Raw genomic sequence first — 13,719 nt, forward strand, 5'->3', positions numbered from 1 at the left:
GAGTTGTAACTAAAGAATTTCTTTAACTTGTCTAGTTATAAGGGGTAAAAACATTCTAACTTATTACTCACCTCTTAAATGTTAAATAACCCTTCTGGGTGCTTTGTACATGTCATTTCAATTAATAATCACCATGCATTTGGAAAAAAGTATTATTACCCCCATTATTACCCACATTTATGTATGAGAAGACAGAGGTTCAATTAGGTTATGTATTATGTCCAAAGTCACACAGTTAATAAGTGAATCAAAATTCCAGGGTCTTCCCCCACACATCATGTTGCTTCCAGAGAAAATGCTAGTAGCATATTAATAAACTAATGCAACCTGATTTGCATATAAACATAGAATACCATTGTGCAAAATACATTATAAGCCAATTGTTTAACCCTAAGTATCACATTTACACACAGAGACAGTCTTTACAGACTGTTGTTAATCCATGAATTGGTTTCAAAGAATAAGCACTCTGATTTATTGTTCAGTGACAGAGGTAGATCCTGGAATTAATCCTGGTTTCTCACACACAGGCAATATTTCAGTTAAGTAGGTTTCTCTCCCATGAAGCCATCAAAATACCTTAGTGTTTAAGAATCACAGACCATTTGTTAACAAGGCAATTGGTGGGAGTGGGGAATGTGAGGAAATGGATTTTTGCATTAAGAATTTCCTTTCAATAAATGGAAAGTTACAAATGAAAGTTAATCCTTTTAAAGTCCTGTTGTTAACATCAGACTTGATCTATATCACTGACCTCTTCCTGATCCTAGATAAGGTTAAAAGATCATGAAGCAAAAGGATACAGATAGAACATGCATCAGTCAGAGAAGACAAACTCTTCTTAAAGCTTATTAAAAAAAAAAAAAAAAAAAAAACTACTTCTGTCATTCTTCAGGTTCTCCGGGTGTTAGTTTTCTTTTCAACTCCCTTCTTGTGTAAACACACACAGACACAACAGGTAGGAAACCAATTCATTCCACATTTTTCATTTATTTAAACAGATGAATATTCTGCCTCAGGAGCCAGAACCTGCTGCCTTACGTAATTGAGGTGTGTGTGTGTGTGTGTGTGTGTGTGTGTGTGTGCGTGCGTGTTATGCACTGTTCTGGGGCATGAGAGGGGGCAGGTAGAAATCGTGAGGATCTATGGTAGGAAGACAGAGTTGCTACCTCCCTTTCAAAGCTACTGTCTGCGAGAAGGGGTGGGAACTATACCAACCCATCACCACGCCACATGCCAGTCTCACACACGGATCCTTCTCCGTCATGTTCCCTGGGAAATTTCCCCCAGATTAGGAAAAGAACGGTAAGGCAAGTCTGCCTCGGAAGGGGAGTTTTTACCATTGCAGCACAAAGGACAGCGAAGCGCGCTTTCACATCTTCGCAACTCCACGGACTTGACCAGCTTTACACTTCAGCACCACGGAGAGCGGCATCCCCTCAGCTTCCACCCATGGGGAGCCAGATTCCCGCGACTCATCACCGGATTCCGGTCATCTAGAGACCAGAGACCAGCCTGCTTATTTCTCCCTCAATGTAAGCGACTATGATGATTCTTTCATATCGATTTTTCCAACAGAGATTGTTTTCTTGCTGAAATATAGAATTCAACTTTTATTTATTAGCCCTCTCCCTCCTGTGCATTGCTTGGATTTTTAGATATGAACCTGGATCTGAAATCTTTCTTATTTGTTGGGTTGGTAGAAGAATTTTTTTTTAGTTTTCATTGGAAGTCTAAGTTTATAAATCCATTTAAAATAGACAACTCATATTGGTAACCCAGTCCTTCTGTACTAGAGTGCAGGGTTGTTGTTTTGTTTTGTTTTATTCCTGGAAAAGAGTATATGTGTTGTCTGTTCTCCTCCTACTTCACTACTGACAGCTTTTTAATTTGCCAATTTTTTGTGATTGTATTTATCTTAACATAAATATAGGGGTAGGAAGAGGAAGAAGGCTATCTTCTAATAAGTAGCCACCATTAAAGAACTACAGGTGGGAAGAAAGAGGTTGTTTTTTTTCTTTCCTTTTATTTGTGAAATATAATGACCTTTAGATGTCCGTTTCAACATAACGAATATGCTCTTAATAAAAGAAATGTAATCCAGGCAGTGCTTTGACACAAGCTTTGAAACTCTGAAACACAGAACTCCTCCTTTACATGTGAAGTTGTAAATTCACTTAAGTATGACTGAATAGACTTAATCAAGATGCTATTGCTATTAATTGTAATTTAAAGGCTTAATGAATTCAGGGTAGATTTGAAAGAGGCAATAATGATTGACCCTGTCTGGTGGCACTCAGTGAATTTTTGCCTCAGAATGCCACCTGCTGGTGGGTCCTATTTCTGAATCACTGGACACACATCAGATTTATGAATGAATACACATTAAATCCAGAATATTCATTATGAACATGATACAAACTCACTCTCTAAGATTTGTTAAACAATGACATTGGTTTAATTATTTAACAATTTACCAAGTTTCTATGTCACAATGATAATTTCATAAACATTTCTTTCCAAAACACTTGCTCAAAGCTTAGGGGCATACAGACTAGCTAACTCCTTCAGGCAGCAATTAACCCAGAAAAAAAATGAGAGCTATGTGGAGCCTCACTGAGGCTAATTTCAGATACATGTGGTATCCTGGATGAGAACTGACAGGATCTCTTGCTCAGGAAAGGCAATCACCATTCCCCCCCTCCAAAATATTCAGCATGTTACTTTTTTCAGTATTGTCATTTCACGATTTAAGGGCCTGTCTTATTTTCTTAGTAGTAGATGATCATTTCAAGCTCTTCTGTCACAAAAGTCAATGACATAGTTAAAAGGTTACATGGATCTATTTTATACCAAGACAAATCTTTGGGGGAAAGGCATGTAACTATAAGAATTTACTGCTTCAGCTCTATCTGGAGATATACACAATGAGATACAGACATCCAGTTTCCCCAGTTCCAAATAGACAAGGATTTTTTTAAAAAAGAATAAAAGAAGCACACACAAAGCACTAATTATATTTGTATGGATACTATAGAAGGTAGTTTGAAAACATGGAGAATAATCTCTTCTCTACATGACACTATTTGTTGAAAAATAAATTGCTGATAGAATCATTTGTTAACATTAAGGAATCTATATAATATTTTTCAATCCAAGATGCAATGGAAAAAATATATATCACACTAGCAAAATTGTTTGGAAAGTATATCTCGGGATAATGTATTATAATGAGTAGCAGAAGGATACTTGGCTATTCCATAGAACCTGAAGAGTAAGATATATAAACTCATGTATATTCATGGGTAACTAGATAGATATATTTTCTTTTATTCAAAATGGGTGTATTTTACAAGCAAATTGCTGTCACTAGCTTAGGTGAGAACTTGAATGCTATAGATCCACAATTTTTATGATTATATTAAACTAAGACAATTAATAGTGTCCAATGTTACTACAGCACTTACTAGGCACTATCATTTATATGTACTATCTCATCTCAGCTTCAACAGAACAAGGAAGGTGATACTTAGAAATTAATTGGATGCCTCTGGAAATACATAAAATTTTTCAGAAGTATCCTAAAGAAGTGGGAATGTCTCCGTTTTTTTTGCCCCAGTCACCCAAGAGAATTAATATACCCTCTGATATTAATGGTCTCATCTAGCAACCTATGGACCATTATTTACAGTGGAAGTGGAAACTAATTTGGCTTTGGAACTCATACCTAATTTTAAAACTTGTTGGCACAAATAGGAAATAATAGCAATAGGATCACACGGCTCCTATATTTAAAAGAAGTAAGACACTGGTAAACACTAACCCTTCTATTTTGTTGCTCTTCTTTAATAACCAACCCAAATTCAAGTATTTAAGAATTAAGTTATCCAACCATGTACCATACGCCAGGCATCACGTGTACTGGGTACCAGGTACATATGCCATATAAATAAGAAATTCCCCTGCCCTCAAGGATCCTGCACTCTAGTGGAAAATTTTACGGTCTAAAGACATTTGGGAAAAAATGGAGGAAGAAGATGGATGGCAGTGGCATACCAGACCCAAGCATTAGCTTTGAAACCAAAGAGATTAGACTCCTAATAGTGGGTCTACCACTCACAAGTTACGTAGCCTTAACAAAAGCAGTTAATTTATCTGAGCCTCATTTCACCATCTGTGAAATGGGAATAACACTATCAACTGTATCATGTAGTAGTTAATGAGAATTTAAAATGATAATACATGTAAAGTACTCAGCATAGTGCCTGCAATATGGTTAATGTGTAATAAATGTTAATCATTATGATTAGTCATTGAGGCAAACAGCTAAGCTTATCATATGATTTGTGTGAATTTAAAACAATAATTCGCATAAAGCACTTAACAGAATGTCTGCAACATGGCAAATCTGTAATATATGTTAACTATCACTATTATACAGTCATTTAGAAAAATAGCTAAGCTGACTATATCAGTGTAGAGTAAAATGTAAGCCAATTTATAGTCATCTAACATTTGCATAAGGCTTCCTACTATCCAGGACATTTGATGTACATTACTACATCTTCACTGTGGCTGAGGTGCATGGAGGATAGATTTTATTCTTCTATTACTTTGGTAAGAGAACTGAGATTTTGGAGAACATTCCAAATCACTTGAATATTTCATTACTGTTGCCCTGGACTAAAACTCAGACTATGTACACATGGGAGAGAATGCACAGACCAGAGCTGGGTTTTCCTGGGTGACTGACCTAACTCATGGATTTTGTTTGGCTCTACCTTTAGTTGTGGAATGTTACAGACTGAATTAGTTTCAGGCTTGGGTGATTTCCATGGAGCCCTATGGTGCATGTAGCAATTTTATAAAAAATGACAACAAATATCTCCAAAAAGACATTTTGATTAAGAGCCCTTTTCTTCATCAGTAATTAATCACAATTCCTGTCTCCAAAATGCTTAATGGTCATGCTTATTTGCAGTGGATTTAGGGTGCAGAATTCATACTTTTCATGGATCACTGACATCTGGCTTTCCTCAGACTAGCTGATGCATCTGTAAAAGCAGTTTGATAAAAATAGCAACCAAGGGATCAAGAGGGAGTTTAATAATCAGTCCTCCTCTCAAATATGGTTTTGTTTCCACTGAAACTCTTCTTCTCAATGACATCAAATGTCAATGTATGCATTTATGAAAGATGAAAAACACAGTATTTTAATTGAGGTGTTTGATGAGTTTGATCAGTCATTATCTCAGTAATATATGCAAATAAAAGGGCATTTGCATTCAAAGTTCATTTTTAAGAAAAATATTAGAGTAAGGGCAATCAAATGCTAATTGGATTTTAAGAAGATTAAGAAGATCATTTTGCTCATTACTGGTCCTGAAACTGTGACAATATCCCCACTCTCCAGCAGAGCAACACAGCTGATTCATGAGTGTGAGTTCTGGCCACCAGCTACTGTGAACCAAATGGCTTTGTCTTTCTGACATATCTTTTGTGGATTCTTCCCAACCCGTACGAAATGTATGGGTACAGACTGTCCACAATGTCAAAATTAAATAGTAAGGATATAAGGGCTAAATATATTCATAGGTATAAAAATGCTTAAATTGGGCAAATAGGGACAGGTTGGTACAAGAGCATATTAAAGCTTTCAGCTATAAGATGAAGCTCTAGTGTACCATACAGTGACTATAATGGTTGATAACACGGTATTACATAGACGCAATCTTCTAAGAGAGAAATTCATGTTCTCACCAAATAGATACATGTGAGATGGTGAATGTGTTAATTAACTAGATGGTAGGATTCCTTCCATGATGTATTCTTAGAGCAAATCACCACAATATATACTTTAAGTATTTCTCAGTTTTGCCAATCATACTTTAACAAAGCTTAAAAAAAAATAAAATACATGTTTAAAAAGCATGATTAAAGGGAAGAGGGAGTCAGCACTAATAAAAAGTCCCCACTGAAGTAAGAAATAGGCCCCCATCAATATCTGAACCAATTCATGTGGCTCTAGGGTCTGCTGTGAAACCCTATTATGTTAGAAGCAATCTCAGTGAGTAGGATGCCCCATTATATGTGTATATGCATACATGACTTGAAGGTCCATAAGGTCTCATCAATGACAAATTCTCCTAGGAAAATAGCAGAATTGATAATTCTGTGAGCATCCAAATGTATCTCAAAGCTGAGGTTTTAAAAGCTGGGAAAGAGAGGCTTGTTTATTTCTTACTATATCTGGGTGTCTGCTTTCAAGGTCATTCAGAAAAACACATGTCTAATGGTGAAGACATTTGACATTCTGACAAATACTAGTCACACACATATATTTGCTCATGGATAAAAGAGGTTTCTAGAAACATCAGGATTTGTCCATGGATAAAAGATGTTTACAGAAACATCAAGATTTATATGATGCTCTACTCTTGTGAAATTATTTGTCCTAAGGTTTAGTCTTTTTGCTTCACCTAAAAAACAGGAATGCTCATACCTTGTTTTCATGTTTGTTTGTTTGTCTAATGAGGGAAATTATCAAATGATGCTTTAACAACCTTTACGTTTTTAACCTGCAGTGTCTACGATATTTATACGGACTCTGAATTTAGATTGGGTACTTACATGTTTCTTGTAAAATGTTTCTCTGCTCTGACTTGGTTCAGTAGTTATTATTATATTTCCTTTGAATTAATCTCTCCATGGCTTGCTTCTGTGGATTGGTTGTGTACCTATGACCTTGGAGTCTGACCTATTCTCCCTCTTGAGCAGACCTCTAATGGAAAAGTAACATAGAATCAAGCTCAAGCCCTGGTTCCTTCTAGGACAGCCGCCATCTCATCACTGACACACCACTCAGATGTTCCTGAGTGGAAACTGCCTTTTCTCAGGTTGAGTTGTAATGTCTAAATCCAGAGAGGCACTCCTGAGCAGGGTATACCTCTCATCAGAGGGCAGATTGAGTAATTCTGTCAGAAAGGTAATTAATCTAAGGGCACCTGGGCGGCTCAGTCGGTTAAGTGTCCAACACTTGATATCATCTCAGGTCATGATCTCATGGTTCATGGGACCAAGCCCTGCATCAGGCTCTGCACTGACACCACAGAGCCTGCTTGAGATTCTCTGTGTGCTCTCTCTTTGCCCCTCCCCTGCTCCTGCTCTCTTCCTTCCAAAATAAATAAATCACCTTTAAAAAAAGATTATTAGTCTTTTGTAGGCTCAATTCCCACCTGAGTATGTGTACCCAGATGACAGACCCTGAAACTGATTTCATGACATCCTCTGAAACAAGGCTCTTTGGGGATACAAACGAGGTGGCTGCTTAGCTTTCACCTCAGTCACTTCTCCTCCGTCTGGAAAACCTGTAATAATAAAGCCTGCTTCCTATTGTAAGTCCCTCTCTCCTCTAAAGGTCACTATTGGACTCCCAATCTACAGTCTGCTTTGGCATCAATAAGCAGCCTCTCTCCCTGGAATGATGGCATTGTTGAGAGAAATGGGCTCAGAGGATATCATGAACTTGAATCCCGAGAACCTTTTCTCCAGCCATCTTTTATCAAAATGCACTTTAGAAAAGGGGATGGCAGTTCTGATCTCTTCCTAAAGGAGCACAGAACTCTCTATCAGGATTTATCACCCACAGTTACCTTTTGAAGGAGTTACCCATAATTATTCCGTTTGCTTTTTGCAGATGAAAAAGCTACTCCACTGAATAGTTTAGCAGCTTCTCCCAAAAAGCGTATGACTCAGCCCTAGGCAAGATTAGAGCATAAGCTCTGACCTCCAAGTCTTTGCTTTATACCACAAAGGGCCCCAGGAAGCAGCTAAAACCAAAAGGGTTCGAGCAGGTCAAAAGGTAAAATTAGCAGAAAACTAAATGGAGACCCAAAATTTAAAAATCACAAGACTGAGTTGTCTGTCGCAGACTAGGAGTCTGGAGTTCTCTCTTGTCCAGCAAAACAGCGCATGCCAAATTGAATATGAGAGAGGCTAATGTCTGGGAGAACCCAAGAGCCCTGAACAGGGAGTTTCATCTCCACATTTTTTGAGACCACAAGGTATTTACCCACGTGGTGAATGTGAAGAAAACAAGATCTTAAACACGTGAACGTGGAGAAAGCAATCAGATAGTAATCATTAACTTGCGTGTGTAAGAAGCAAAGGATCTGGGAGCGAGGGGAGTTTGTGACAGAAGTATATATTGGAGTCAGATGGAAAGGATGTCCTACAGATGATAACAACAGGTTACCCGTGATCCCATTACTTTATCTCGTTACCTAACCTGGGTGCTTTTGCCCCGTGGTGGCAGCTTTCCGCCCTAAGCCTTTTTCTAACACATTTATGTAAGTAGAACCTATTTCCCCACACTGAATGGAACATTTTTTTTTTAATCTCAAAACACAAGATTTAATTTAAAGGCCTTCCTTTGGAACTTTTATTTTTTACAAATGGCTTAAATTAAATACTGAATATTCTTCATGGAAACATGACCCCTAACAGACCCAGGGAAACGTGGAAAATGGTTCAAAATAAATCCCCAAGCACTTACTCTTTAGAATAGATACCATCTTATTGAAATGTATGCCATTCTACTATCACTTGAATAATGTGAGTGAGGGGTAGAGTAGAAAAAAAAAAAAGAATAGAAAATAAGAAGAGGGCCAACTGGAGAATCAGATGCTCACGTTCACAGAGAGTTAGGGAACATCTGGCCCAAATCCTGCGTTACAGTTAAAGTATCTTGAGCCAGGGATCCACTCAAAGTCTCAAGGCTAGCTGAAGCTGGCATATCTGACTCAAGCTCAAATTACCCTATAGCTATCTGCCCTTTTTGAAACCCTGGCGAATTAAAGATCAGGTAATTTGCACAGTCACAGGTTGGCCAAAGGTGAAGCCAGGACTCCTACTCTAGGTCCTCTGACTTCCAAGCCTGTCTCTCAGCCCTACTTGTGTCAGCATCATCACCTGAAATGAGGACAGCCATAGCATCTACCTCATGGGATAAATGCAAGAATTATACAAGTAATATATGTGAGGTTATTAACTTCTTAGTATATTTATTAGCATGTAATAGGTGCTTAATAAATGTCAGCTGTTATTACTAGTAGTATTAGCATTAACCTCTACACTATGCCACAATAGCAAAGAGCAAATTAGGAATAAACCCACCATCTAAGCCAACCTGTTCTTCCATCCATACAAAAATCCAGGTTTGATCTTAAGAAGCTACAGCTGAATTTCCTCAGGGGAGCCACTTCAGAAGCCACCAGTAAGTGACAATGAGTCTAGGCCTGCTCCCTATCACATCTTGTCCTTTAGTATCTGCTTAGGCTGCACCGGTATCAGAAAGAAAACACAGACCCCATATGGTGTAGGCATACACTGAATGCAGAAAACAGAGGCGTGTGGCCATGCTTGCATGGTTTTGTCACAGTGAGGGAGCTCAATGGGGAAATGCACCTGAAATCAAGGCGGCAGTACCCAAAGTGGCCATCTCTACAGCAGACCGCTTGGTGAACTGGGCAAGGCAACAGGAAGGAGGGTACAGAATAAAACCAACACTGACTATTTTCTAATACATGTTACCTCATTTAATCCTCCTATGGACCTTATGGCACACAAAAAGCTACCCACATTGTACAGGTGAAATCACAGAGAAGCAATATACTAAAGCCCAGAGACGTTAGGTGCAGTACTAAACTTTGCACAAATGGAAATAGAATCCACAGTCTTTGGCCTGTTTCAACCACATCACTACCCCACACCCTCCCCCTCTAGCTCTCATTACACACCAACCTAAACCCACGTTTCAGTTTGCCATCATTCCTCCATCCAAGGGTCACAGACGCTGGATAACTACATCAATATTCCTCTCTATGAATAGGAATAGTTAGGTTAGCCAATCTGTCTTAATCTCAGTAAGAGGAAAATGATTTGTCGTAAAATCCCGATCATGAGATTCTTTTTTATCTCAACAATTTTTGTTTGTTCTGCCCCTGGGGACCCCGCAGGGCCCTGGGAGAGTAACCAAGCATCTCTGCCTTGTTCCCCCACAGGCTGGGGAGCAGCACCTTCAAAAACATGCAGCGCCGGCACACAACACTGAGGGAGAAGGGCCGCCGCCAGGCCATCCGGGGTCCCGCCTACATGTTCAACGAGAAGGGCACCAGCCTGACGCCCGAGGAGGAGCGCTTCCTGGACTCAGCCGAGTATGGCAACATCCCCGTGGTCAGGAAAATGCTGGAGGAGTCCAAGACCCTCAACTTCAACTGCGTGGACTACATGGGGCAAAACGCGCTGCAGCTGGCCGTGGGCAACGAGCACCTGGAGGTCACGGAGTTGCTGCTCAAGAAGGAGAACCTGGCGCGGGTGGGGGACGCGCTGCTGCTCGCCATCAGCAAGGGCTACGTGCGCATCGTGGAGGCCATCCTCAACCACCCGGCCTTCGCGCAGGGCCAGCGCCTGACGCTCAGCCCCCTGGAGCAGGAGCTGCGCGACGACGACTTCTACGCCTATGACGAGGACGGCACGCGCTTCTCGCACGACATCACGCCCATCATCCTAGCGGCGCACTGCCAGGAGTATGAGATCGTGCACATCCTCCTGCTCAAGGGCGCCCGCATCGAGCGGCCGCACGACTACTTCTGCAAGTGCAACGAGTGCACCGAGAAGCAGCGGAAGGACTCCTTCAGCCACTCGCGCTCCCGCATGAACGCCTACAAGGGGCTGGCGAGCGCTGCTTACCTGTCTCTGTCCAGCGAAGACCCCGTGCTCACTGCGCTGGAGCTGAGCAACGAACTGGCCAGGCTAGCCAACATTGAGACTGAATTCAAGGTAACTCTCCCACTCACCACTCTACAGACAGATTGCCCAGAGGGCTCTTCCAGGTGTGTCCAGTAGTCAAATGAGTTGTCTTCCGGTCTCCCGCAGGGTGAGGGCCCTGGGGTCTCGCTGGCGCCCGGGGTGGAAGGGGACCTCCTCGACCTGGTCAGATGCAGGCCTGAAGGAAAAGCAGCCCCTTAGGTGGGATATTTGAAACCATATACATGTAAAATAGAGGTTGACGTAAGCCCAAATCTATACAAGACAAGCAGCACACAGGCAGGAGGATACTGCGGTCGTCCTGTAAATGCCCTGTAAATGCCTCATTCAGCTCTGCCCCCAGGGAGCTCTGGAGTGTCTAGGACACCTTGTATGTTTCCTAGTCCAGGTCTTGGACTTCTTGATTGTGTCACCTGAAAGGTTTTGTCTTGTCCATCCTGGACTGCATTGATCTGTGTTTGGTCTCATAGCCAGTGCTAGAAAGGCTTGCCTGCAGCCGTTCTCACTGTAGCAAGCTATTACTATATTTCTGTCAAGGGGCTCAGGAAAAGGTGTGTGGAAGTGAAAATAAAACCATCTCTGTAATATTGGACTTGTCACCTCAGTAGACAGGCCCAGGGCAAAACTCTATCAATGCACCCCCCCCCTCCCCCACCTCCTGAGAACACCTAGACTACCAGGCTAGCCCAGGGGAGACCCATCTCCAAAGTCCACTGTTGAGTGGTGGAGGGATTCTGTGCAGTAATTGTCAACTGACACTCTCTGTTAAAGAGAAGACTGGGACCTAAATCTTTTGACACTATTTAATAATACTTAGTGAGAATATTTCGTGGGCACTTATTGTGTGCCAAGCATTAACTGCCTTACCTATATGATGCTGTTTAGTCCCCTCAACAACCATTAATTTGGATACCATTATAATCCCCATTTTATGTGAGGGCACACAGGTAGAGAGATATCATACAGCTAGTAAGTAGCAAAGCCGCTGTTCTCATCTAGGCATTCCAGAGCTAGCTCTTAGCCTTTCTGGGAATTGTTCATGCATTGGGATTCTCAGTGTTCATTTGTCTTTGAATGATGAAGAAATTCTTGGCTACAGAAGGTATGCCTGGAAGGGTAGGAGCTACAACTAGGTTCATAATTTCTCATCATGAGCCATCTTATCAGAGCCTATGATGCCATGGAACATACAAAAAGGTGTCACATGCATGGCTGACCATGGAGCTGGGAAAAGAGGTTAACCTGCAGGAGAAAAGTGCATTGTCCAAATAAGGTGTCCCCCTCCAGGGACACAAATAGGTGGCCGAGGATGGGTACCAATTCACAGCAAGGGAAGCCCCATGGACCACACAGTGTTCAGGGAGATCTCAAAAGAGGCAAGAGAATGGGGCTGGGCCTTGCAGAGCAGGAGAAATTAGATCAGTGTGAAGAGAGAGGTGGGAATTTGGAGGAGGCAAGTGAAGGTGATATCCAGAATGGCCCAGAACAGTCAGGGGGCTTCTGAGAAGCTGCATGTGACCAGAATAAAGACTTCCTGGAGGGGCACACAGGAGGCATGCTGCAGAGATGAGCTGGGGGCAGATCTCAGAGGGTTCTGTGTGTCAGATGCTATACTGTAGGACATGGGAGAGCCATTGAAACTTGCAATAAGGGGGCTAAAATGATTAAGCTAAGTTCTGGAAATTTAGTTCACTGGTAGATGAATTAGAGGACCTGGAGTGTGAGGCCCTGGAACTAAAGATAGGGACAATTTAGTTGTGTATGCGTGAGACCACAGAAGCCTCTCTGAAGGAATAGATCACCCACAGCCACAGACAGAAGAGCCAGGCTCACAAAAAGCTGCAGGGTACCGCAGACTGTGAATAGATGAAGAGTCCTATAATTAATTTTACCCCATCTGTTCCCCCTATCTTGGACTGATCTACTGAAGCAGAGCAACTTCCCAATTCCTGCATTGTCCATAGCCTCAGCTAAAAAAATTGGTGGACGGAGATGGAGAAATTACCCAAAGAAGCTCTCAAGAACGTAGGTCTTGCCTGTTCTTTCCTTGTTTCTGTACCATAAACTCCACCACCAGTAATAAGACCAATGATATCCCAAGGAAGCTTGGTGGGATTTTGCTTATTCCCTCAGCTTATTCCCTCAGCTAGAGTGAATCTTCCCAGGCCTTGTAAAAGAAATGGCCAACCCAATTAATTTAGATATTTCTGGCCAAGAAAAAAAAACAATTCAAGGAAAAAAATTTTGGATCAGGTTATGTGGCTAATTGCACAATCCTCTACTTATCTGGAATTTGGGAACATGCCAGCCTTACTAAATAAGACGATGCTAGACTAACATTTGGAATTGCATCTGAGCCATTTGTTTCCTTTACAAAGACTAAAAGTCTAGCATATTTTAGTATATATAATATCTAAAAGTGGAAGTTTGTGGAAAGCATGATATTTTGATTTAAAAAGTAAATTAGGAAAATTAGAGACAATTAAGAACACTACTAACATGATGACAAATCCATTCCACAATGCAGTGACTTACTCAGAATAAGAGTTAGCATAAATACATTTGCTGGCTATTAACATCCCTCTAGTTACCTTTGTTTGAAATAATGTCTTTCACATTGTCGACAAATGGCGCATTATAAATTAACACAAGCGTTCCTTTAGAACTTTATTACTTATTCAACTATCCTTGTATGTGCATTCCTGACATTATAAATCTTCTCAGAGAAGAGAGCAGCTTAGCAAAAGACAAGTCAATTTGTAATAAAAGAATAAAGAGCAAGTGTGGTTCTAAAATACACTCTTTAGGAGTCTGTCCTACTTTAAAGGGACGACACACAGCTGACTGTAGCCACGTGTTATGCTGATGACCCAGTATCATCAGCTGTACAAA

General features: G+C 41.0%; 1 protein-coding gene across 1 annotated transcript in view; it reads left to right on the plus strand.

The window, feature by feature from the left end:
* Window positions 1-1,110: 1,110 nt before the first annotated feature.
* The window catches only part of TRPC7 (transient receptor potential cation channel subfamily C member 7), a 142,768-nt gene continuing 130,159 nt past the window's right edge, over window positions 1,111-13,719 (plus strand). The window contains exons 1-2 of the mRNA XM_086719352.1: window positions 1,111-1,535; window positions 10,062-10,839. Coding sequence (XP_086575478.1) covers window positions 1,534-1,535; window positions 10,062-10,839 — 780 coding nt within the window. The 5' untranslated portion in view covers window positions 1,111-1,533. The remainder of the gene's footprint in view (window positions 1,536-10,061; window positions 10,840-13,719) is intronic.

Source organism: Puma concolor, chromosome A1 (assembly GCF_028749965.1).
Source record: "Puma concolor isolate L17-30 chromosome A1, mPumCon1.1.hap2, whole genome shotgun sequence".
Classification (NCBI taxonomy): domain Eukaryota; kingdom Metazoa; phylum Chordata; class Mammalia; order Carnivora; family Felidae; genus Puma; species Puma concolor.